General features: G+C 39.1%; 2 protein-coding genes and 1 long non-coding RNA gene across 3 annotated transcripts in view; all 3 read right to left on the minus strand.

The window, feature by feature from the left end:
* The window catches only part of dip2cb (disco-interacting protein 2 homolog Cb), a 72,588-nt gene extending 67,295 nt beyond the window's left edge, over window positions 1-5,293 (minus strand). The window contains exon 1 of the mRNA XM_022679263.2: window positions 4,865-5,293. Within this exon, the coding sequence (XP_022534984.2) occupies window positions 4,865-4,943 (79 nt within the window). The 5' untranslated portion in view covers window positions 4,944-5,293. The remainder of the gene's footprint in view (window positions 1-4,864) is intronic.
* Window positions 5,294-10,875: 5,582 nt separating this feature from the next.
* LOC103022997 (uncharacterized) lies at window positions 10,876-16,922 on the minus strand. The gene is made up of 5 exons (XR_001518259.3): window positions 16,819-16,922; window positions 14,599-14,713; window positions 13,611-13,730; window positions 12,357-12,437; window positions 10,876-12,256 (listed from the first exon to the last, which is right to left on the minus strand). It is a non-coding gene; the product is annotated as an uncharacterized LOC103022997 (long non-coding RNA).
* A 1,101-nt stretch (window positions 16,923-18,023) lies between these two features.
* myo10 (myosin X) overlaps window positions 18,024-27,431 on the minus strand; it is a 106,415-nt gene continuing 97,007 nt past the window's right edge. The window contains exons 36-40 of the mRNA XM_049476815.1: window positions 25,487-25,623; window positions 25,247-25,367; window positions 23,891-24,346; window positions 23,046-23,237; window positions 18,024-21,029 (exon numbers count right to left, since the gene is read on the minus strand). Coding sequence (XP_049332772.1) covers window positions 20,919-21,029; window positions 23,046-23,237; window positions 23,891-24,346; window positions 25,247-25,367; window positions 25,487-25,623 — 1,017 coding nt within the window. The 3' untranslated portion in view covers window positions 18,024-20,918. The remainder of the gene's footprint in view (window positions 21,030-23,045; window positions 23,238-23,890; window positions 24,347-25,246; window positions 25,368-25,486; window positions 25,624-27,431) is intronic.

A 27,431-nucleotide genomic window follows, 5' to 3' on the forward strand; every position in this document is an offset into this window, starting at 1 on the left:
TCTATCTATCTATCTATCTTATGCCTGTTCATATGATATTTCATATCTTTTATTCTGATATTGATATTTTCTCATGTTTGTTGAGACAATATCAGTTTTTTCCATAAACCATGTAAAGCATGTAGTGCTGGACAACACTGCCTATATTTATATCACAATATACAGCTCTGGAAAAACAAATAAGAGACCACTTAAAAGGTTTCTTTGATTTTACCAAATTGAAAACTTCTGAAATATAATAAAGAGAAAGATGGATGATCACAAGCCACTAAATCAAGCTGAACTGCTTTAAAAAGGTAAAAATAAAGTTATCCAAAAGCAGTGTGTAAGACTGGTGGAGGAGAACATGCCAAGATGCATGAAAACTGTGATTAAAAAGGAGGTTATTCCACCAAATATTGATTTCTGAACTCTTAAAACTTTATGAATATGAACTTGTTTTCTTTGCATTATTTGAGGTCTGAAAGCTCTGCATCTTTTTTTTATTTCAGCTATTTCTCATTTTCTGCAAATAAATGCTCTAAATTACAGTGTTTTTATTTTGAATTTGGGAGAAATGTTGTCTGTGGTTTATAGAATAAAACAACAATGCTGATAAGGCTGGATGTTATAGACTCTATTTATGTGACAGTGTCTTTCTTAATGCTGATCTGATATGATCTAATTTCGAAATCAATATCGATATTAAGAACATTCTAGAATTGCAGGTAACCAATGGATGCACTGAATATTCATCAAGCAAAATAATGTAACGTAACTTGGCTTTAAAAAAAATATATACTTTCAGTATTGGTCCGAATAAATTAAAAGACAGAATAATTTGTATCGATCAATTATTTTGATGATATGATTAAAATTAAATGACCCATTTTTAATATAAAAGCCACAGAAAATACCTGCAAAGGTTTATGTTTGAGTAAAATGAACATTTTTGTTTTATTCTATAAATTATGGACAACATTTCTTCCAAATTCCAAATAAAAATATTGTCATTTAGAGCATTTATTTGCAGAAAATGAAAAATGGCAGAAATAGCAAAAAAGATTCAGAGCTTTCAGACCTCCAATAATGCAAAGAAAACAAGTTCATATTTATAAAGTTTTAAGAGTTCAGAAATCAATATTTGGTGGTTTTAATCACAGTTTTCATGTATCTTGGCATGTTCTCCTCCACCAGTCTTACACACTGCTTTTGGATAACTGTATGCCTTTACTCCTGGTGCAAAATTTCAAGCAGTTCAGCTTGGTTTGATGGCTTGTGATCTTCAATCTTCCTCTTGCTTATACAGTGAGTCCAAGAAGTATTTGATCCCTTGCTGATTTTCTTCGTTGGCCCACTAATAAAGACATGATCATTCTATACTTTTAATGGTAGATGTATTCTTACATGGAGAGACAGAATATTAAAAAGAAAATCCAGAAAATAAATCTAAGGAATATATATTAATTGATTTGTATTTCATGGAGTGAAATAAGTATTTGATCCCTTAGTATTCATTAGCAGTTCTGGCTTTTACAGACCAGTTAGACACTCCCAATCAACTTGTTACCTGACCTGAAGCCACCTGTTCTCACTAATCACTTGTGTGAAAAACACCTGTCCACAGAATCAGACAGATCACACAGATTTCAAATCTCCAACATGGGTAAAACCAAAGAGCTGTCACAGGACCTCAGAGTCAGAATTGTTGACCTTCACAAAGCTGGAATGGGCTACAAAAAGATTAGTAAGGTGTTGGATGTGAAAGTAACAACTATTGGTGCAATTATCAGAAAGTTTAAAGAGTATAACATGACAATCAACAGACCTCGGCCCGGTGCTCCAAAGAAGATTTCGCCTCATGGGGTGGCAATGATGCTGAGAACGGTCAGAAATCGTCCTGCAACCACTCGGCAGGAGTTAGCAAATGACCTGAAGGCAGCTGGGACCACAGTTTGCAAGGAAACAATTGGCAACACTTTGCGCAACAATGGATTCACATCCTGCAGTGCCCGAAAGGTACCCCTGCTGAAGAGAGCACATGTGGAGGCGCGCCTCAAGTATGCCAATGATCATTTGAAAGATGAACCAAGTTATTGGGAGAAGGTTTTGTGGTCAGACGAGACCAAAATTGAACTTTTTGGCCTCAACTCCACCCGCCATGTGTGGAGGAAGAAAAATGCTGCCTATGACCCCAAGAACACTGTGCCCACCGTCAAGCATGGAGGTGGAAGCATAATGTTTTGGGGGTGTTTCTCTGCCAAGGGTACAGGGCTACTTCACCGCATCACTGGGAAGATGGATGGAGCCATGTACCGCACAATCCTGAGGGACAACCTCCTCCCCTCTGCCAGGGATCTGAAAATGGGCCGTGGTTGGGTCTTCCAACATGATAACGACCCTAAACATACAGCAAAGGCAACAAAGGATTGGCTCAAGAAAAATCACATTAAGGTCATGGAGTGGCCCAGCCAGTCGCCAGACCTCAATCCGATCGAAAATCTATGGAGGGAGCTGAAGGTCAGAGTTGCCAAGCGATAGCCCACCAACCTTCATGATTTAGAGAGGATCTGCAAAGAAGAGTGGGCCAAAATTCCCCCTGGTGTGTGTGCTAAACTTGTGGTTAACTACAACAAACGTCTTACCGCTGTGCTTGCAAACAAAGGCTTTGCCACTAAGTATTGAGTGTGTTTGGCAAGAGGGATCAAATACTTATTTTCCTCATTGAAATACAAATTAATTAAAATATATTCTTTAAAATTATATTCTGGATTTTTGTCTTGATATTCTGTCTCTCCATGTTAGAATATATCTACCATTAAAAGTGCAGAAGGATAGTGTCTTTATTAGTGGGCAAACAAAGAAAATCAGCAAGGGATCAAATACTTCTTGGACTCACTGTACTTTAGATGTTTTCAATTTGGTAAAATCAAAGATACTCATCATTTTGAAGTGGTCTCTTATTTTTTCAGAGCTGTATACGGATACGTATATTGCTTGTGGTTTAGGTTAGATAAACAGAGCTGATTTGACTGAGTGAAATCTTTACATACGTGACACTGCAGAAAATAGGCCACATCATGCAGCCCTGCTCACAGTGTGCTCAGTCATCAATACTGCACATACTGCCAGACTGAATCAGTCTTGTATGATGATACAAATGCAATGATTTTACACTATTTATAATGCTTGTTGTACATATAATGTGCCTCATATTGATATCAGATTTATATTATATTGATGCGCATTGGGAAATATATATTGTGATATAAAAATATAGGTCATATTGCCCACCACTATTCACAGTGTGCCTCTGTCACCTCTTCTCTACACACTACTAGTAAATGCATTTATTGTTTACTATATATAAAGCTTGTTTTTTTTTTTAGTTTAGGCACAATTTATACACAACATACTAAGAAAAAAGGAAAGAATAATGACAGGTGAATATCAAATGCATACCTAGTTAAACCTACATGGTTTAATAATAATAACAGAGCTGATATGACTGATGAGTGGAATCTTATCACATTTGACACCGCAGAGAATTAAATGTACCTGCAGTTTTAGATTTGGCCTTATAACAGTATACTGTGATTATAAATATAGGTCATATCATACACCACCATTAACATTGTGGATTAGTCATCACTGCTATACACACCACTACTGAATACATATATTTTCTACTATTTATAACACTGTAATGTTGTTTAGTTTAGGCACAATGTATACACTAAATACTAAAAATATTATGAATGATTAATACATCCTTAGTTCGTCCACATGGTTCAACAATAACAGCTGATTTGACTGATGAAAAAATTAAATTGAAAAAAAAAAATAACCTAGCCTATCGAGATCATATTAAAAGAATATTGACTATCGTATGAACAGGCATTAGGCAATATAGCGTTACATTGTGATATAAATATATTTTTATACACAGAATACTAAAGCACAATCCGGACAGGATTAGTTTATCACGGGGTCCTGAGGTAATTTTCTCTTTTATGGGGGTCCTCTGTGATTTTATTCCCATCCATGTACGTGTTTTTCTCAGACGTCCTATGAGAAAATTACAGGCTGAATGATCTACTGTTTTTCGTCTCCTCGCATTTATTAAAATAACTATAAGTCCACTGCTACGCAGCATAATTACACTTTGGGAGATACATGTATGAACACAACAGCTTGTGGAAGTGGAGGAGCTACTGAACGCGATGTCATGTGACCGAGAAAGCCTAAAAACTCACTGGTCCTCCTGTTTATCAATTGCAGTCCGGATGCAGGAGTTTTATCACTGAGCAGAAGTGTGAAATATTTTTCACAGCCGTCCCCCTGAGAAAATAATCCCGTCCGGATAGAGCTTAAGAAAAAAAGGTTGAAAAAAATGGTGGGTGACTATCTGATGCATCCCTAGTTTTCATGGTTTCAGGAAAACATAGTTAGCAGACTGATTGAAATATTTAGCAACACACTTGCAGTAAATATCGATATGAGAGCTTCGTGTCGACAGACGTTAGGAGATATAACGCTATATATCGTGATATATAGCGTTATATATATATATAAAAACACAGGTGATATCGTGCAGCCCTCAGGCATCACTGATCTACACTCGGTCTGATTTAATCAGGGTCGATTTACTGCGCGTCACCCAAGGTCACTCTCTCACACCGCGACCGTTATTTACTGAGAGAACCGGTTCAACGGACCCGCAGCCCCGCGGAGTAAACAACCGGAGCGCGCGCGAGGCTGGGAGGCCCGTGTGCGGGTCTAACCGGAGGAGACGGCGCGCGCCGCCGCGAAAACACACAGCGCCCCAATATGAAGGGGGCGGGGTAACGGAGCCCAACCGAGACACAAACGGACGGACACTCACCCTCCGACAGCTCGAGCTCCAGCTCCGCGAGCCGCGCGCGGATCTCCAGCGGCAGCGGTATCGAGTCCCGGTCCGCCATTCCCGCGCAGCCTCGCGCTCCTCGCAGCAGCAGCACCGTGTATCAACCGCGCTCCGTCCCCGCGGCGCCAACCGCCAGCATGAGTGTGTGTGTGTGTGAGGAGAGGAGGGGGGTCGTACTACAGCTGCACACGCACACACAGGGAATATTAACGGCAGAGCACGAGCCTCCCTCCCCCTCAGCCCCGCCGCTGTCGGTCGGTCGGTCGGTCGGTCCGGCGGTGTCCCGCGGCTCCGGGGCTCCGTGGCTCGGTGCTGCAGCTGGCGGAATCTGTAACTGTAATCCCCGTGATTTTTAGCTCAGCGCCGCTGCAGCTCCTCCCGCTCGCGCCCGCCGCCGCTGCTGCTCTTCTCCGCGTCACGTGACCTGCCCGGCCGCGCGCGAGCCGCCAGCAGAGGGCGCTGACCGCACGGAGCTTTGCGCCAGCACTGATTTCTACATACTTTACCAGACTGAAGTGACTCAAATCCGATTTTTTGCTCAATGTGGCTCAGATCTGATTTTTTCATGGCTGTGTGAACGTGCAAACAAGTTTTTTTTTTTTTCAAATCAGATTTGAGTCACTTTCATATGTGGTCCCAAATCGGATACATATCCGATCCATAGACATGCGACATAAATGTGAACGGTCAAATAAATCGGAATTCATGGATCTTTTTGTTTTTACACATTAGGTATTAGCGCTAAGTGCTTCTCTCTGGTACCCACGCATTTCTTGGTGCAGCTGTGCAGCTATAACTGCAAAAACAGCAAAAGCACCTGAACCTGTATTTCAGACCAGCTGTTTACTCTCCACTCCAGCAAAAGATGCTCCACATATGAGCTGCTAACAAAGTCATCCATTTCCCTTTATAAAGCTACAAGTCGTCTCTCAAATATGAATTTTTTTCTTGTTGGTGAAGAAGGCGTTGTTTACACGTATCAATGTACGCATTTGAAGTGTTTTAGGGACAGATTCGTTCACATTACACAGATACAGATACAGCTCACTTAATTTGTGAATGTGAACCGTCAAGATAGCCCAATCCGATCTGAGCAAGAAATCAGAGTCGAGTAATTTGGCTTGTAATCTGAACGTAGCCTGAGTATCAGGTTTTTGGGATATTCCGCAATAAACCTTTTAATTAGTGGTGTCAATCGAGTAAAAAAATTAATCAGTTTAATTATGACAATATTCTGTAATTAACTTCTTAAAACGCAACTTTTTTATAGTGGATATTTAAATGTAAATAAAATAATGAATATAAGAAATGTACAATGCAATTTATATTAGTGGTGTCGATTAAAATACTAGTACATACACTGCCTGACCAAAGTTCTCTGACATTGTCATCTTGGAATATTCTTGTATCATCAGGAAAGAAAAAAAAACACTGATGGAATAACCTGGTCTATATTCAGTATATTCAGGTAGTCCGCTGACCTCATTCTTTCAGCACATACTGTTGCTGAATCTAGACCTGACCAACTGCAGCATCAACCCCACATCATTTACTTACTTAAATCCAGGTGGCAACTTTTTTCTGACCAGGCTGTTTTAGTGCGTTGGCGATTTTGCCACTGATGTTCTTGTGTCAATGTTCTTTTGCTATCTGGGAAGTGGTGTATCATGCTGTTCGAATCCTGGTTCATGCTGCTTGCCATCAGTAGCTGGAGTCTGAGAGAGCACAACTGGCTGTGCTCTTTCTGGGTAGGTAGATGGCACTCTCTACCCTTGTCCTTCCTAGTGAAATGTTGGTCAGCACAGGCATCTGTTAACTGATGTGTCAGAGCGGGGGAGCGGCAGAGGATCACTGTGCTGATAACATCTGGGCTCAGGAGAATCACACTCATATCACTATAGGGGTGACCAACTCTCATGTGATGGATCCACAGATCCCCATTCACCACAAGGCCTGTACACTTAAACTCGAAAGTTGTTGGAACTCAAACATAACTTGGATTTGTTACTTCTTCTAGTTCTTAGCATTTTAGTTTTCACATTCTAGTTCACAACACCACTGCACAGAGAGAGAAACAGAGTGAGTGAACGAGACGGGGAGACAGAGCGAGGGAGTGAGAGAGGGGGAGATAGAGCAAGTAAACAAGAGAGGAAGGGACAGAGCAAGAGCGGGAGAGAGAACGAGTGACCGAGAGACAGAGCGAGAGAGGGAGAGACAGAACGAGAGAGGGAGAGACAGAACGAGTGACTGAGAGACAGAGCGAGAGAGACAGAGCGAGAGAGGGAGAGACAGAACGAGTGACTGAGAGACAGAGCGAGAGAGGGAGAGACAGAACGAGTGACCGAGAGACAGAGCGTGTAAACAAGAGAGGAAGGGACAAAGTGAGAGAGAAAGAGAGAATGAGTGAGCGAGAGACAGAACAAGTGAGTGAGAGACAGAATGAGAGAGGGAGAGAGAGCAAGTATCATTGAGAGAGACAGAGTGAGTGAGCGAGAGACTAAGCGAGTAAACAAGAGAGGAAGGGACAGAGCAAGAGAAGGACAGAGCGAGAGAAGGAGAGATCGAACGAGTGAGCGAGAGACAGAACGAGAGAGGGAGAGACAGAGCAAGAGGGGGGAGACAAAACGATGGAGAGAGTCAGAGTGAGTGAGAGGGAGGGAGAGATAGAATTAGTGAGTGAGAGACAGTGTGAGTAAACAAGAGAGGAAGGGACAGAGAAAGAGAGGAAGAGAGAACGAGTGAGCGAGAGACAGAGCGAGGGAGGGAGTGACAGAACGAGAGAGGGAGAGACAGAGCGAGAGAGGGAAAGACAGAACGAGGGAGCGAGAAACAGAATGAGAGAGGGAGAGACAGAACGAGTGAACAAGAGACAAAGCAAGAGAGGGGGAGAGACAAAACGGTGGAGAAGGACAGAGTGAGTGAGAGGGAGAGACAGAATGAGTGAGCCACAGACAGAGCGAGAGAGGGAGAGAGAACGAGTGAGCTAGAGACAGATCGAGAGAGGGAGAGATTGAACGAGTGAGCGAGAGACAGAACGAGAGAGGGAGAGATCGAACGAGTGAGCGAGAGACAGAACGAGAGAGGGAGAGATCGAACGAGTGAGCGAGAGACAGAACGAGAGAGGGAGAGACAGGGCGAGTGAACAAGAGACAGAGCAAAAGGGGGGAGAGACTAAACGATGAAAAGAGTCAGAGTGAGTGAGAGGGAGAGACAGAACAAGTGAGTTAGAGACAGTGCGAGTAAACAAGAGAGGAAGAGACAGAGCAAGAGAGGGAGAGAGAATGAGTGAGCGAGGGACAGAGCAAGAGAGGGAGAGACAGAGCGAGAGAGGGAGAGACAGATTGAGAGAGGGAGAGACAGAATGAGTAAACAAGAGACAAAGCAAGACAGGGGGAGAGACAAAACGATGGAGAGAGACAGAGTGAGTGAGAGGGAGAGACAGAACGAGAAAGGGAGAGAGACAAAATGAGTGAGCCCCCATTAATAATCAGGGGCAGTTAGCATGGTTAGAGCATAGGTTTATTAATTACAGGGTTGTACAGTTGATAAATTGCTAAACTAAGAAAATAAAGAAAGGACTTTTACATGGAAATGTGTCTTGTTTCTGGACTGAAACCTTTTTTATAAGTCACTGATTTTTGACACAAACAGTAAAAGAGACCGAATGCTGACTACATTCCACACAAATTAAAGCCCACTGTCCACATTCAAGATGAGGAGAGGAACATTCTAATCTCAAAGCTCTTCCAGCTCTGGAAAATTGGCCAGGTTTGTGGAGCCAGATGGCAACAACATAGTGGCTCTGGACCACAGTCATTCTATTAAAAAAAGTAAGGGAAAAGGAGGGTGAAAATCTATTTATCTGTTATTTCTTCTCATATATTTATGTATATACTCACGAGCATAGGTGTGGAAGTACAGCCATGTGAAAATAATTAGAAAACCCTATAAAAAATTAAATATTTAGACATATGGACATTTGATTCACATTCACTATTGTGAGACGGATGTAATGAACAAATTCGGCAGTCTTTACACAGCTGATGGCACACGTTTGTTGGCTGGAATAAAAAAAACTACAGCCACTGGGCATCCTAATTTTCTGCCTCACAGAAAACCTGTTTTTCAATATATATATTTTTTTTATCACTAGAGCATCTCAACAAATTAGAATACCATTGAAAAGTAACTTTATTTCAGTAATTAAGTTAAAAATGTGAAATACATATTGCTGATGATTATGGCTTACAGCCAATAAAAACCCAAGTCAGTGTCTCAAAAAATTAGAATATGTATAAGACCAATTGGGCAGTGTGACAAGTCCTGCTGGAAAATGAAATCCATAAAAGTTGTGAGCAGAGAGAAGCATGAAGGGATGTAAAATTTTGTGGGAAAACAAAACTGCTCTGACTTTAGACGTGATAATAAAACACAGTGGATCAACACCAGCAGATGACATGTCTCTCCAAACCAGTACACTGCCAAAAGTACCAATTGGTCTTATATAATATTCTAATCCCGATTTTTTTTTTCATTGGCTGTAAGCCATAATCATCAACAATAAAAGAAATATAAATGCTTAAAATAGATCACTCTGTGTTTAATAGATCTATATAATATATGATTTACTGAATTACTGAAATATTAAAAATTTAAATTTACTTTCAAATATTTTACGATGTGCTAGTATATATTAGCTGATTTCAAAGTGTTCTGAGATCATTGTTAAATCACTTCTGTGTCTCATCTATAGGCCTCCTACTGCATGCTTTAGAGAGCTCTTCGGATCTGGCCAAACTAAATATGTGATGTTTATAAAAGAAAGACAGGCTCTTCCAAACTCTTTACTGATGTTCTGTCTCCTGTCACTAAATGCATTCACGTCCATAAAAAGTGACAGTAAAGGAAATGTATTGTGCTTTGTTGTTTGATACTGAAGTCATCCAGACTATGAAGGAACACATAAGGAAACATGTAGCAACTTAAAAGCGTTAAACAAACCAAAATACTCTGTGAAGTATTTAGGGGCTCTTATCTGGGGAGCTGTTAACTTGTGGTTTCTGAGGCTGGTAACTGATTAACTTATCCTAAACAACTGAGGAAACTCTTGCTCTTCCTTTCCTGGGGTGGTCCTGATGAGATCCAGTTTCATCACAACAATTCTGATGGTGTGTGCGACTGCACTTATGGATAATTTCAAAGTTCTTGAAATATTTTAGATTTGACTGACCTTCATTTCTTAAAGCATTTTTTTCTTTGCTTAGTCGAGTAGTTTTTGCCATAATCTGGATTAAAACATTACTCAAATAGGGTTATTCACTGTATACCCCCAACTCTACCTCTTCACAACTTTACAACTGATGCTCTCAAACACATTAAGAGACAAGAAATTCAAGTAATTAACTCTTGATAAGTTCAGCACAGCTGTTAACTGAAAGCCTGAATTCCAGGCGACTCTACCTCACAAATCTTACTGAGAAAATCCAGCCAAGATGTTCAAAGATGTCATCTAGGCAAGAGGTGCGACTTCAAAGAATCTAAAATATAAAACATATTCTGGTTTGTTTAAAACGTTTTTTTTTTAGTAAATTATTCAATACGTTTTTCTTCATAGTTTGGGAGACTAGCTTTGATCTACAATGCAGATTAAAAAAGCAAACACAAAAGAAAACACTGAATTTAGGGCATTTAATTGGTTTTGTACATCACCATTTCTCTTAAGCGTAATAAGCTTTTTTAAAAATCTAAATATTACTAAAAACACTACTAAAGAAATATAATGTATATTCATAATGTATCTATGGTAACTAATACTATGCTGTTTCTTATTTCTTTCCTGATTACAGTATTTAATGTTCGTGTCCTGTTCTTTCTTCTAAAAATGTCCATTTTCAACCCATGCATGCTCAATTATTAATTTGTAAACAATGATACAGTGTAAAAGTACATCAATTTTAAAACAGAATTATTGTGAGTAGCAGTAAAGAGTCTACATTTTGAATAGAGTTTATTGTTTGTCAATTCATCCATCCAAATTTACACAGTCGGTACAACAATGAAAGAAAAAAAAAACTCATTACCGCATTTACGCAAATATGCAATAATTCTCATACATAGACTAATGCCAACCTTACACCTAATGATTTTCAAGCGATTTCTCAGTCGCAGACAAATTCTCAGAGTCAGGATAAAATTGAGAGTCTTGCTAGAGTCCAGCCGCAGTCGAGTCTTCTCAATCGTTAAGCGTAAGGTGGTTACGACTGAAAGTAGTGACTCCAACAATATCAAAAACTAATAGGAGAGCTACGGGAAGAGGCAAGAATATATTTTATGTGACTGTTTACAAACAATTAAAAAAAAAAAAAAAGAACACATTTTGGAGTTAATAGGTCTCATATGGTTCTTACTTTAATATGTACAGCTATTTTATTTTGCAGTTATTTGTGCAGTGTTATTTTTAATACAAACAAGTTTAATAAATACAGATTTTGCAAGAATGATGTTCTTTTTTGCATTAATTCTATCTAAAACAAAGGCAAATGTATAGTAGTGAAACAAGGTTGTAGCAAAAAAAAGGGTAGAGAAGTTTATAGGCAGAGTTAAACTGTGGCAGAAAAAAGAAACCGTTGCTGGGGACAAATTGTGAGTCTCTTCAAAAAAAAAAAAAAAAAAAAAACCTCGATATAATGTGATATAACGTTACACAGTACTTGTAATTTATTGTATAATATGTATTGTATGTAAACTCCACTAGAAGCATGATGGGAAATCTCAGCAAAAATTTCAAAGTCGTGTAGTGTATGGACAATAAGATAAAATGTTATGAAGCGCAGAATAAAGATTGAATTGTACTTAGTCAAGTGGACTAACAGAAATGCTCTAGAATTACTTAAAACAATTCTTCTTTTTTTTAACTGAAAGTCAAGATTTTTTTGTAGATACAAGGTTTGTGCAAAATAGCAACAGCATTGTTTAAGCTAATCACATTTAATGAGAGCTTGTTGTGATAAACTTTTTTTTTTTCAAGCAAGTACTTTTTACTTCAAGTTTCAATCTCACTGAAAAGCTTTGAATCTCCCACACTTGATGTACATTTACACTTACTTTGTGTGTGGTGTAACCAATCCAGTGTAATCGGCCCCCATACCAGCACTGTGACCATTTCTATTGGTCCATTCATCATGCAATGTTGATACAACACACACAGCAGTTTAACTGCCACACTCAGCTCAGACTCAGTGACCTAAACATCTTCTTACTTCCCTTCCCTCCTCTTACTGGAATTCCCAACACCATCTAAACTCTCCAGTACTGAAATCAGCTGTAGTCTCCCACTGATTAATCTCAGCATAGCCGGGCTTTAGCGGGTTTCTGAGAAAAGAAAAACAATTTTTTTTAGCAAGAATTAATGTCATACATGTTTCCTCCAACAGGAACTGAACCAATTAAAAAGGTAAACATTCAACAATACCTGCTACTAACTGATGAACTGCAGTTTAGATCAGGAGTTCCAGGAAGATCCAACTCTACTCAGCAGCCAGGAGAGCATAACCTGTGTGCCAAACCAAGAAACAGAGAAAATAAGAGCTTCTACACTACAGGTGCATCTAAATAAATAAATAAATATAAATAAATATATATATATATATATATATATATATATATATATATATATATATATATATATATATATATATATATATATATATATATATATATATATATATATATATATATATATAAAATATCACTTAAAGGTAACTTTATTTCAGTAGGTCAGTTCAAAATGTAAAACTGATGTTATATAGATGTATTACACACAGAGTGATCTATTTTAAGGGATTGTGACCTCAAGCTAAACAAACTTGGGTTCTGCAGCAGGACAATTACCTAAAACACAAAAGCAAGTTCACCTCTGAATGGCCGAAAAAAAGAAAAAAAGAAAAAAGAAAAGTAAAGACTTTGGAGTGGCCTAGTCAAAGTCATGACCTGAATTCTATTGAGATGCAGGGCTATGTAGGATTGGATATTTCTCTCACTTAATAATTGATGCGTAAATTGAAAAACAGCTTTTCGTGTTTACTTGTGTTGTCTTTGACTAATATTTAAATTTGTATGATGATCTGAAATATTTTGTAATTCTTTATTTTTCCAGTGTGTACTTCCAAGAACTGACAGGCATTCACAACTGACATTTTTTTTGTATCTTCTGATATAACAATTCACATTTGCCTAAAACAAACTATCTATCTATCCATCTATCTATCTATCTAACAAGGAACCATTAGGGCAAATGCCTTAAATTGTTGCACAATAAAGTAAAACCGATACAAAAAGAATAAATTATTATTATTATTATTACTGTTCAATGAAATCTGGTATTTCTTTTCTTTATGTGAACTGTCCATTTTGACCATAGTTTTGCAAATTTTGACTTAGCAAATGCAATTTTTCAGCATTACATATATTTAATTAAATATTTATCCATTCTTTCATTACTGGGGGATCAGGTATACGCCATTTCCTTGTTATGGCTTTTTTTACTTGCAATCAAAAGAATATTTCACAGATATCCATTTGATCCTATTGCTTGAGGACTGATCACTCCCTAAATGATAATCTGAAGCATTTAAGAGCGACAAACATGCACAAAAATAAATAAAATAAAAGATATATCCTGAAGGAGGCAAACACTGTAGTTTCATGACCTGCTAGAATCTCTTACCCTTTCAGGTCTGGTAGCCAGATGTCGGAAAATAGGAGGAGTCTGCTGCCATCCCGACGACTGGAGCAGCCACTCTGTGCTTCACTTTCAGCTGATCATGCAGGACATCAGCACTCATCCCTGAAACAGTTTCACAATCACAACACAAAGTCCATCCTGTTATTAAAGCAAAAATAAATATATATAAAAAAAATCTATTTATTTAGTTAATGAAAGCTTGCTGCTTCTCTCTCCAACCAGACCATATTTCATCCTGTACCAGCCAGGTACTAACAGACCTGAGGCAGGTAAAATGCTGTTCAGGGTGAAACAGGGACTTCTAAGTTGGTAGAGGAGCATGCTGAGGTCAGCCCCAACTGAATACAGAGGCACACAAGCAGAAGAAAAAAACACCAATTATCTGAGCTCAGTTCAAGTGTAGAGAAAATCATTAGATGCAAGCAATTAATTCTGACTTGCACCTCAAGCACTTAAGATTTACATCATTGCTCAGACATTACACACACGCAAACCCACACTCACGCAAACCCACACTCACGCAAACCCACACTCACGCAAACCCACACTCACGCAAACCCACACTCACGCAAACCCACACTCACGCAAACCCACACTCACGCAAACCCACACTCACGCAAACCCACACTCACGCAAACCCACACTCACGCAAACCCACACTCACGCAAACCCACACTCACGCAAACCCACACTCACGCAAACCCACACTCACGCAAACCCACACTCACGCAAACACACACGCGCACACACAAACACACATACTCCACAAACACATGCACAAACTTCACACACACAAAAGCTTCTCTAGCATAATCATGAGCAGAAGACAAGACCTCTGCTCTCAGATTTGGCTACTTGTCATCATTGATCCACTACAGCATGGACCTCAGAGGGAGCCTAAGTACAGGGTTACTGGTGACACATGGTACAGCAACTGGTGTAACAGGTTAACAATCAATCAATCACTCACTTCCTGCAGATTCTCCATTGGGTCATCCAGGCATGAGGACACCTGTCCATGAAGCTTGTCCACTTGTCCATGAGTTTAGAAGACTCATCACTATGAATAATGAAACAGACGAAATCTGAAAGAAAGAAAAAAAAAACAAACATTAGATATTAAGAACATTAAAAAGGGAAAATGCTTAAAGGGATGTAATTTTTTTACACTGAGAACTCAATTTAGTTGAATTCTAATAAATTAGGTCTGTTTTATGTAAAACTAGATAACTACCTTGTGTCCACATATACATTCAAACTGGACCTTATTATTTCATAGTTTAGTCTGCAACCACTGGCAGCTTCTCAAGTTCAAATAAACCCTGTAATTTTGTTGAATTGACGATGATCAGCCCTTTTGTTACATTTTTGTTTTCTCTACACACTCTGAATCCCAGTGTAACAATCTGGCAACCCTGATGGCTCGCTGTCCATTTCATTTGTTCAGCTGTTACATAGTAGTGAGACTCGCAATGCATTTTAAGACGCATTCGGCTCGAATACAGACATTATTATCTGTTACCCAGTGCTCATTCCTGTTACTTGATCACTTTTTTGGTACATCATTTACCCATTTGTTTAATAAATTACATGATAATGAATTTGATCAATTTCAGGTTTAGGTCTTATTGAAAAGAAAAAGGGATTTGCATATTTTAGAAAAGTACAATGTGCATGCACAGTGATTTTTTTTGGTCATAAATGTCAATTATTTGAACATGCAGTCAACAATTTCTTTAAAATAAACAATTTCTAGAGAAAAAAAATCAAAAGGAATTAGTGGACTTGTTTTTTAAACATGCTTTTTAAATAATATATCATATGAGTTTTGGTAACAGGACTGAGACAACCTTTACCATTTTTGGCTTAGAAACCTTGTAAAAAAATGAAGTAAAGCTGCCTAAAATTGACCAGTACGTTTTGAAGTCAAATATATGTGTTTAGATAAAAAAAATGTGTTTAGATTTGAAAAAAAAAAAAATAATTTGGAATAGTTACAACAAGCAAACGGCACCCATTGTGAGGATTGGCCTGGAGCCATTTCGATCACAGCCACAGAGTGCTCTCATTTTACATGTTAAATTTTCTTTTTACATTTAACCTAACTTTTTTCACCTCCTAATGTTCTTTAGAGGGGCTCTGTAGAACGCAGCTGAAATAATTGATCAAAAATATTTAAATAGTTTAAAATGAAAGAAACACACCTGCTCCCATGTAAATAAAATATAGAGCTCTGGAAAAAAGAGAGACAACTTCAGTTTCTAAATCAGTTTCTTCCAAATAAAAATAGTCATTTAGATCATTTATTTGCAGAAATTGAGAAATAGCTGAAATAGACCTCAAATAATGCAAAAAAAAAGTTCATATTCGTTTTTAAGAGTTCAGAAATCAATATTTGGTGGATTAAACCTGGTTTTTAAATCACAGTTTTCATACATCTTGGCATCATGTTCTTCTCCACCAGTCTTACACACTACTTTTGGATAACTTTATGCCTTTACTCCTGGTGCAAAAAATTCAAGCAGTTCAGTTTGGTTTGGTTTGATGGCTTGTGATCATCCATCTTCCTCTTGATTATATTCCAGAGGTTTTCAATTTGGTAAAATCAAAGAAACTCATCAAGTGGTCTTTCATTTTTTCCAGAGCTGTATTTGACCCACTTTACCTAACCCTCCTCAATTTTATGAAAAGGCTATATATATATATATATATGTTTTTGTAAATCCCACCTCTCCCTAAGGTTCCAGGACTCTCTTACATAAGTTATCTTATAGCAGAAAGTGTACATAGTATATGCAATATGGCTTTAATTACTAAACATTTGAGAAACACTGGATTAATTTAACAATAACAACTTTTATAATATCAAGGTAGCTAAGCTAACTAGCTTAGATAACTTTCATAACTGGAGCATTAAAAACACATTAAGGACAGAAACACCTCCAGATTAAAACTGAGGACTAGTAACTACTAGCTGGAATTCTGTAGCTAAAAACCCTTTAGCTTGTAAAACCAGTGTTCAGTCCTGAAATATGAAGGTCTGCGGATGTTTTGAGTAAATAAATGACATTATTATCCCTCTCCCCCTGATTTAACTCAGCTACAATCAGGCCGTATATCTCTGTATGCTCAAAAACTGCTTCAATACCTTAAAAATCGCTTTATTACTCGTTAATTGTTTAATATTTACCGGTAAAGCTCCAGCTCCTTTATCTGCTCCACGCGCTCCATTGCTGTACCGCTGCTGCTGCTGCTGCTTCCGCACGTGGGGAGTCAGATTTAAGGTGGTATATACCGCCCTCTGCTGTGACGGAGCTCATACAGGTCTCCTGGATCATGCCTGGCCTCATTTTGGGGCAGTTTTGGCTACGTGCACATTACCAGGCTGAAGTGACTTAAATCAGATTTTTTTGCTCAATGTGGCTCAGATCTGATTTTTTCATGGCTGTGTGAACGTGCCAAATCCGATTTTTCAAATTCAGATTTGAGTTACTTTGGCTACGTTTACATTACTAGCCACATTGCCTAAATTCGTTATTTTGCTCAGATCGTATTTGTCTGTTCTGACAATTCACATTTACAAGTGTAAGTGAGCTGTATCTGTGTGTAATGCGAACACATCTGTCCCTGAAACACCTCACATGTGCACATTGATACGTGTATAAACATCTCCTTATTCACCAACAAGAAAAAAACTTCATATTTGAGAGACTGCTCGTCGATTTATGAAGGGAAATGGATTAGAGTTAGCAGCTCATATGTGGAGCATCTTTTGCTGGAGTGAAGAGTAAACAGTTGGTCTGAGGAGGTGAAAAAAGGACAGGCGGTTTGCTTTTGCTGTTTTTGCAGCTATAGCTGCACAGCTGCACCAGGAGATGTGTGGATAGGAGAGAGAAGCACATAGCGCTAATGGTAATTGATTGCGATTTGACCGTTCACATTCATGTTGCATGTCCATGGATCAGATACATATCCGATTTACGTATGCTGAGTGAGGCAGAGTGATGTAGATTGAGAGCAAAGTAGAGTAAGGCAGAGTGAGGTGGGTTGAGGTACAGTAATATAGACTCAGTGACACAAATGAATGTAGAGTGAGGAAAAGCAGAGCAAGGTAGAATAATGTAGAGTGAGGCAGAGTAAGACAGATTGAGGTTGAGTGAGGTAAAAGAAAGCAGAGCAAGGTGAGTTGAGGTGAGGTGATATAAATTGAGGCAGAGCAGTGTAGAGTGAGACAAACGGAGGCAGAGTAAAGTAAAGTAGAGTAACATAGAGTGAGGCAGAGTGAGGTAGATTGAGGAAGAATAATGTAGAGTGAGGCAGAGTGAGGTAAAGCTCTACCACAGTATTATGCAGAGTGTCTGAGAGTGTATAGCTTACTTGCAAACAAAAAAGCTGTTTTGATTTTCAGGTCCTTTATTGACTACCACAGCTAATGCACATAATGAAAAAGTCAAAAATTGCATATTGTTGGTGTCTGTGTATTTTAAGCTTTTAAAATAATACAACATGGTAAAGTACTTTGGAATAATAACAACACATTCCACCTGACATCAGTGGTCTTATACAAAGATGATTAAAAATATTCAGCTTTTCTTAGTAAAAAAAAAACAAAGACATTGCACATTATATCACATAATGAATCAATACAGAGAGACACTGCCTTTATAGTTACAGTCAGGTCCATAAGTCTTTGGACAGTGGGTTTATGTTTATTTCTGTACACCCTAACAATGGATTTGAAATGAGGCAGTTGGTGTGTGACATTTTTTACGTAATCTCTCCACTTCCTGTGTCTGTGATTGCCTGCATCTGATGTTTAGAGGTTCTAGATCCTGCCAAACTGATTTGCCTTAAGCATGAATATAAAGGAAATAATGTGTCTCATGGAGAAAAGGGAAACTTTTAACTACACTAACTGGATATCCCTCCGCAGAGTGCATCTTTCAGTCCATACTGTAAGTAAGTAGCCAAGCTTACATACAACTCTATACACACAGAACTGCAAATAGTTTGAGGCCACATTTAACCCCTACTAAAATTACGGCAGCAGTCAGAAAAGTACAGCAAATTATGTTCAGAACATGGAGTGTTTAAATTTAGATTTCTAGTGTTTGTATAGAGGTGGGCAAAATTAGGCAAAGTGACCAAGTATCCAATTTACTGTTTTTTTCCGCACTATAAGGTACACCTAAAATCCTTTAATTTTCCCAAAAATCGTAAGTGTGCCTTGTGCATGAATTTATTTATAGTCAGTTTATAAAGACCACTCTGCCACAGCGTTAAAAAAGAGTTTGCGTGATGGCTCTTTGGCCATCCAGGGGTGAGCCCCGGCTAGTACTGCTGTAGCAGCATTAGCATTAGCTGCTAACCACAGCGCTAGCTCTTACGCTGTTCAGAGGTGAGTATATCGGACTGTAGCCTGCTGCTAACCCCGGCTAGCACTGCTGGAGCAGCATTAGCATTAGCCACTAACCACAGCACTAGCATTTACGCTGTTTAGAGGTGAGTATATCGGACTGTAAGTTTACTATGTTAAAACAAGCTACTGGCTTACCGGAACACTTAGGGTTCCTCAGTGTAGCTCTGTAGGATGTTGGGTGTAGCTGTAGGGTGTAGCTCTGTAGGGTGGCATTAGCCGCTAATGTTAATGCTCCAGCTTTAGTGGAAATCTAAGCTTACTGTAAATAAACCAAAGTGCTTTACTAACCCAAATAAACAGTTTTCAGGAGAAAATCTGTGAAGATTAACATCAAACGCTCATTTGACTTGTCTGACTTGTCTGAAATGTTTTTTTTTTAAGAATTAGAGTTTTGTTTACTTAACTTAGCTTATCTTTACGGCTACAATCTTTTCCTACTACTAGTTACTAGTTACTAGTGTCGTAAAAAAAAAACACCTTACATACATGATCTCCATTTTTTGGACTGTGGGATGAAACCCATGCAGACACAAGGAGAAAAACATATTAACTACACCCATACAGAGACTTGAACCCAAGACCCCAGTGCTGGGAGGCAAATGCAGTGCTAACCACTAAGCCAACCTGCCACCCAAAATTGTATCCCAATCACATCTTGACTGCTCCATTTCAAAACCACAGCAAATTAAACAAAATTAAATATCACTGTCCAAATAGTTATGAATCTGACTGTATTTCCTGTGTTTGTGAACGTAGTGAATGTAGTGTGTTTGTGTGAATAACAGTCTGTTTTTGCAGAAAGGCACAGGCTCTGAGTGCTGTGTCTTTGGCTGGAGGTTCTGCCTGCAGAGCTCCAGTGAAATGCTAGTGGACTAAATGTCAGTGAGACAACAGCCCTTCCGGAACATTCAGGAAACATTCATTACTTACATCAACGTGCATTTATATTGTAATTCTCTTGATTTAAACACATTGTGCTGACCAAGACATGGGACTGAGGTGTTCTGCAGCAGAATGCAACGATCAAACGTAACATAACATTATGACCACCTCCTTATTTCTGAACCCATTATCTATTTCATCAGCTCCACTGAACATACAGTATAGAAGCATGTTGTTTTTCTGTTTTACTGCTTACAGTACTTTATTTTTATCCTCCTTTTACCTTGTTTTTCAATGATCAGGAACCCACATAACAGCTATAATTATTATTTGGTTGGTGGGTCATTATTTATTATCAGCACTGCAGTGATTAGCACTGGTTAGCATGCTGGTATGAGTGGATCAGATACAGCAGCAGTGCTGCTGAAGTTTTTAAACACCTAAGAATCCCTGTGATAAATTGTCATGTGATCACTGACTAAGGACTTTAGGATGGCCTGAAGAAGCTGTAAGCAACAGATGAGCTGATAAGATAATATGATATGATACAATAAGTACAAAATATGTAGAGAAGGAGGTGGTCATAATATTATGCTTCATGATTGTATGAAGATAATGTTTTGTGTTTATAATATTAATGCATTTCCTCTTAAAGATGAAGTACATTCTTGTTCAGTGTCTTTTTTCTGTGGCTTTAGGCACTTTGAGGTGAATAACATCATTGGTTATTTACAAAAATACTCGTCCAAACATAATTTTTTTTTATCAAAGCACCTGTACTGTGTCTGTAGAGTGCTCACAAGACTTTATGCATTTAAATATTTCCACTTTCTGGAATGTCCTGGAATGTCTGTTAACCTCCTCACACACCTCGGTCTGCTTGCTCACACTCTGTTTGCTGAACAGTGAGTTCAAACGCATAAATTAAGAGGAGTGTGTGTAAGGCAGGGATTGTAGGGATTGGCTGTCCGAGAGTGCGAGGTCCGAGTTCACCAGTTGCTGCACTGGCTGCCGTGGCTGCTGATTGATTGACAGGTGCTGAAGCGCTTCTGTACGATCATGCTGATGTAGGCTTTCATCAGTTTGGCGATGTCCATCACCTACACACACACAGAAACACACAGGAAACAAAAATGTTCAACTCAAAAAATGTAACTAATGTAATCTGATCACTTTTTAAGTCACCTTTACTTAAAGGGGTTGGACAATGTAACTGAAACACCTGGTTTTAGAGCACAATGATTTATTGTCCTGACGGACAGTTCTGGTGGAAACAGGAGAGTTGAGGTGCACATTGAACTCTATCGTGATTTGATCAGCCGTGGTTTTATTTTTTTTAGATACAATCTGGGTTAGCACCCGAACATCCCTTTCAGACAGCTTCCTCTTGCGTCCACAGTTAATCCGGTTGGATGTGGTTGGTCCTTCTTGGTGGTATGCTGACATTACCCTGGATACCGTGGCTCCTGATACATCACAAGACTTGCTGTCTTGGTCACAGATGCGCCAGCAAGACGTGCACCAACAATTTGTCCTCTTTTGAACTCTGGTATGTCACCCATAATGTTGTGTGCATTGCAATATTTTGAGCAGAACTGTGCTCTTACCCTGCTAATTGAACCTTCACACTCTGCACTTACTGCTGCAATGTGCAATTAATGAAGATTGGCCACCAGGCTGCTCCAATTTAGCCATGAAACCTCCCACACTAAAATGACAGGTGTTTCAGTTTCATTGTCGAACCCCTGTACTTATCTTATTCAAATAGAAAAATCAATGTATAAATTAATTATTATAAAACAGTAACGTGTTTTTACAGTTGTGTGAAAAAGTTTGGGCACCCCTAATAATTTTCATGATAAATATAAATCACTGCGTCAGGCATGATGCAGCATGAAGTAGAGGGTGCCGAGAGTGGACGCAAATGAAAGTAATTTATTACAAAAACAATATTAGAAACATGGAAATAATGAATACATTGAGACTAAGAACGAAGGAAAACCATAAAGAACCGATAAAGGAAACAGAAGGATATAAATACAGACACAAAGCTGGAAAGTAAAGTGGGAACACCTGGGGTTAGGTAACGAGGAGGCGGAGCTACAAACGTATCTCGTGAGGAACACAGGACATGTGCAGGGGAAGGTAAATAAACAAAAAAAGGGAAGTAAAAACACAGAGACAGAACAGGGCCAGGATGTGACACGGATTGTTCAGATCAGCAATTTCAGTTAAATATATCATAAAGCAGAGGAACACAGTGATATTTAAGAAATGAAATTAAGTTTATAGGATTTACAGAAAGTGTAAAATAATTCTTTAAACTAAATTAGGCATGTGCATAAATTTATGCACTCTTGTCATTTTATTTATTTGAATACCTTTAGCTCTAATTATTGGAACACAAAATTAGTCAAGGGTCAAGGTCATTGACCCTTGACCTACATACACTGGTGAATCTAATTAAAAGAAAGGGTTAAGGTGGACAATTGCAAGTTTTTTTCCTCTTTGCTTTTTCTTTAAGAAAAGTGGCAACATAAGCACCTCAAAACAAAATTCTCAAATAACCTGAAAACAAAGATTGTTCAACATCATGGTTTATGGGAAAGTATACTAAAAGCTCATAATCTCAGACATTTCAGCTGCAGTTTCCACTGTGAGGAACAGAGTGAAGAAATGGAAGAACCACAGACACAGTTCTAGTTAAGAGCTGAAGTGACAGAACAAGAAAAATGTCAGTCAACCCACAGATCAGCTCTAAAGACCTACAACATCATCTTGCTGCAGATGGAGTCACTGTGCATCGTTTAACTATTCAGCGCACTTTATACAAGGAGACACAAGCCACAAACAGAGTCGCTTGAGGTGTGCTAAAGCTAAAGTACATTTGGACAAGCCAGCTTCATTTTGGAATAAGGTGCTGTGGACCGATGAAACTAAAATTGAGTTATTTGGAGGGCGGTATGCATGACGGAAAAATAACAAATTTCTGCCTAATATGTATTCGTCTGTTATATGATATATTTAATTGAAATTGCTGATCCCAACAACCAATGATTTATAAAGGAAAATCACTTTTTAGATCAATAATGAACATAAGAGAAGTGTTTGTTTACCTGGCAGGTCTGGAAGAGCAGATCTCGTCCTTCCACGCTGATTTTGTAAAGGTTGGGCTGTGGAGCTCCGAAAGACAGAATAGCCTCGTAGGAGAAAACCTCCAGTGGCCACGCCTCCCCTCGCTTATACACACATACTCCTTTACGACTGACTCCCAGCCACAGCTCTGCAGGATACACTCCATCAGCACACTGCCGGGGAGAAGAGATAGAGAGAGAGTGTTAACTTCTATTTAAATTGTATTGCCAATGCAAATATTTTGAATTATCTGTGTTTTTAATGATATTCTATTTTTTGAGATGCACTTGTATGTGATAATGATATGCCTGGCAATATTTAAAAATGTATGGAATAGTAAATGTGGTTATTGAGCTAAAAAGTTAATACTTAAAAATATGTTTTGCAAATTTATGATTTTAGTTTTTTTTTTTTAATTCATCAATTTGTCAGTCATACACTATATGGACAAAAGTATTGGGACACCTGCTCAGTTTCTGCTTTAAAAAAAGTTTATTCTATGTTTGTAACTCAATTTTACTGGATTTTAAAATCTTTGCTGTGAGCTGTGAGGATTTGATGGCACTGGGGGGGCTCACACTTGGTTTTAGGCATGGTGCCAACAGGTTTAATGTTTGTTTATCTGCTGCAGAGAGACCTATTCACTTGGCAATACTTCGCTTTCACAATGTGGGCACAAGTACAGCTGTGTGTGCATTTGCACAGCACTGTTAGCAATGGGTTGTAGCTGAAAGTGGGTGTAGCTAAAAGAATCGCAAAGATCAATATCACACTAATAACATAATGCGCATATCTAAAGTAAGTGTGTGTGTGTGTGTTCTCTCACCTCCACACTGAACAGTGTAGAGCCATACCCCTGCCACTCTCGGACCAAATTCATGTATTTGACCATGGCGTGATCCTGACTCATCCCCTGCAGCTTCCTCCATTTCTCTATCAAGCAGCTCTTTAGTCCCGCCTTCTCTTCCTGAAGCCACGCCTCCACCGCGGCGGATAGCTCGCCCTGCCGCTGTCGCCCCAGCGAGCCCCTGAAGCTCCTCCTGAGTGTGCCCTCCAGGAAGCTGCCTCTCTTCTTCTCACCCCCTGCTGTGGAGCTGGAGTTGCTGGGGGCAAAGCGCTGGACTCGTGCCCGCAGGCGTGCCATGGGGAATACCTGCTCCAGGTCGGGCAAAGCATTTTGAGCGCTGTAGTCCCCGAGCAGGTACTGCAGTCTGAGGGCTGCGAGGAACTGCAGGGTCTCCTCAGGTGCAGGATACTGCCCAGTGATCACTGCCTCATGAGCCTGAACACACAGAGAGAGAGAGAGAGAGTGATGTAGTGATGTGTACCATTACGTTATAAGAAAGAGTATACACTCTACTATATTTTTTAGTATCACTAAAAAATAATGCTAATAATTCAGAAAGAAAATAGAAATTACCAGGAACAATTCAAAAATACAAAATAAAATGTGACTACTACAGGCACTATTTAACTTCCAGAGACCTGAACTTTTGCTTTGTGTGCATTTCTCCTAGCTTAGTGGGATTACAGTATTTTTTGCACTGTAAAGTGCACCAGATTATATTCCGTAAAAAACAAGCAGGCAAGTCAAACAAGTGCTGGATGTTAATCTACACAGATTTCTCTCCTGAAAACTGCTTATTTGGGTGAGAAAAGCCCTTCTGTTTATTTACAGTAACCTTAGATTGGACAGCCAAAGAGCTAGCGCTTCGTGGGGTTAGCGGCTAATGCTAATACTGCTGGAAAACTAAACTGAAACTCCTGTATAAAGCTGTACTTCAGCGGAGTGGCTTTACTGCTCCTTAAAAACTGACTGATACAATTCATACGCAAGGTGCACTGACGTTTTTTTGGAAAATTAAAGGATTTTGTGTGTGCCTGTGAAAATCCTCTATAGTAAGAGGATCATGTTCATCCACATACTTCTCCATTTCCAAACCCATCCCAACCCATCACTATCAACTTACCACAAAATCTACATGAACTGTGTGACAATATTCGAGGTGCATAGGATGGTTTATCATAGAGAACCATTAGGAACCTCTACAACTCCATATTGTGATGTTGTTGCTTATCATTTAGTGTTCCTGTTAACCTTTATCTTCCTTACAAATAGCAATGATATATGACACGTCCTTCTGAGTCCAATGGTTTCTTTGAGTTAAGTGAGAAATCTGACCTGTTCAAACATGAAGGCGAACTCTACACTGTCCACTGGAATGTTCTCTGTATCTGTGAAACAGTACAGCTTAAAATAAAACTTCCAGCCTCCTCCACTCTGCTCCTCTTCAGATGCCAACCTGCAGAGAAAGGGAGAGTATTACACTTTAAAGATGGTGGAGACCACTTTATAAACAACTTCAGATTATTTAGAACTGATTCTTCTTCAGCAGTGAAACAATGACCAGCTCCAACTCACTTCTCGAACTTAGCGAGAACATCCGCCACTATGGCCCGGCCTTCAATGGCTTTGTCTGTGGTGTCGTTGTGTTCAAACAGAGCGAACATGTTCCTGCTGTCCTCCATCGCCAGACCCTTCAACAGCTTATCCACCACCTGCACACAAACACACACACACATTAAACAAAGTTAAGATACACACTAAACATAATTTTATATTGATGGAAATCATATATATCTTAATTAAGTTAATAAAAGAAGCCCACCCTGACTATGAAATAGCTGAAGACCAATAATTCATGATAATGATATTACTGATTTATCATACACTATACAATCATGTTCAGATACATTTCTGGAGCACCGGTCACTATAATCACCACCCAATCACTGCTTCAGAAATGCTTTACTTTGCCATCATTACTGCTTCAGCCTGTATCATGCCTATTTAAGAGACTGCACAAATTCATCATTGAAAATCCACTGAAACTGCGCATCCCAATAAAAATAAAGGGTCCTATTTTAGCCATAAGCCGCGCACCATGCAGCTTAATTTAGGTCAGGGGTGTCCAAACTACGGCCCGCGAGCCATTTACGGCCCGTTTCCTTTTTTGGAGCGGCCTGCGAGGTATTTTAGAAGTAGAATGCAAGTTGGCCCGCTGTTAAGCAGGTTTTTATAATGTGAGATTCAAAGTTTGAATGCTAGATGTCAGAAACGGGCCAAAGTGTCAGAGATATGCTCATTTCTAGCGCAGAAAAACGGGCCAAAGAGTCTAAAAGCGGAGCGGGTGCGCATTTCTAGCGCAGAAAATCGAGGCAAAAGAGTCTAAAAGGGGAGAGAGTGCTCATTTCTAGCGCAGAAAAACGGGCCAAAGAGTCTAAAAGCGGAGAGGGTGCGCATTTCTAGCGCAGAAAATCGAGGCAAAAGAGTCTAAAAGCGGAGAGAGTGCGCATTTCTAGCGCAGAAAAACGGAACAAAGAGTCTAAAAGCCGAGAGGGTGCACATTTCTAGCGCAGTAAAACGGGCCAAAGAGTCTAAAAGCGGAGAGGGTGCGCATTTCTAGCGCAGAAAATCGAGGCAAAAGAGTCTAAAAGGGGAGAGGGTGCGCATTTCTAGCGCAGAAAATCGAGGCAAAAGAGTCTAAAAGGGGAGAGAGTGCGCATTTCTAGCGCAGAAAAACGGGGCAAAAGAGTCTAAAAGTTGCCGTAATTAAGGAGTTTTATATTAAGAGACATCATGAAATGAAACATCAATTTGAAAAATCTTAGTTTACACAGCACTGTCAAAGATAAAGATAGTAAGTCAAGTAAAATGGTGTGTAAATGAAATAATCAGGAAAAAAGTATTATTTAAAGTGGTATATTTCACTATTTGTTTTATCACAGAGTCTGTGGCCCATGACTTCAAATATATTTCTCCTTCTGGCCCCCAACAAAAAAAGTTTGGACACTCCTGATTTAGGGCGTGTCAGTGTGCCTTTGCTATCGTAACGACGTGAAAAGTAAAGGTCGCTTGGCTTAAAACGAGCACAAGGCATGTACTAATTCTCTTCATTAATGATGAGTGTGTTGTGGGCATAACGTTGAATAAACCAATCAATGACTTTGGCGGATTGGTATATTTTCAGTGAAGCTGGTTGTATTCAGTTAGCGGCGCACCTGTGTTTTCTACTGCCAAGATAGCAATAGTCCAGAGCTTTACCTGAACACACCTCATTTCCAGACCACCACGCCTATCGGCGTAGATATATTCACAAGCGCCATTGCTATTTAAATGATGCGGGCACAAGGCGTGAAAATAAGACTGTCGACGGGGTGTAAGGTAGCAATAAGCATCATGATGCGCCATGATATTGTGAAAACAGCTTTACTTCTACAAGTAGTTTGAATGGCAAATTAGGAAAATTTGCTCTAGTAATAGCTTTAAAAACAGCACATTTACACATTATTAGCACTATGAACGT

Source organism: Astyanax mexicanus, chromosome 4, assembly GCF_023375975.1.
Source record: "Astyanax mexicanus isolate ESR-SI-001 chromosome 4, AstMex3_surface, whole genome shotgun sequence".
Taxonomy (NCBI): domain Eukaryota; kingdom Metazoa; phylum Chordata; class Actinopteri; order Characiformes; family Acestrorhamphidae; genus Astyanax; species Astyanax mexicanus.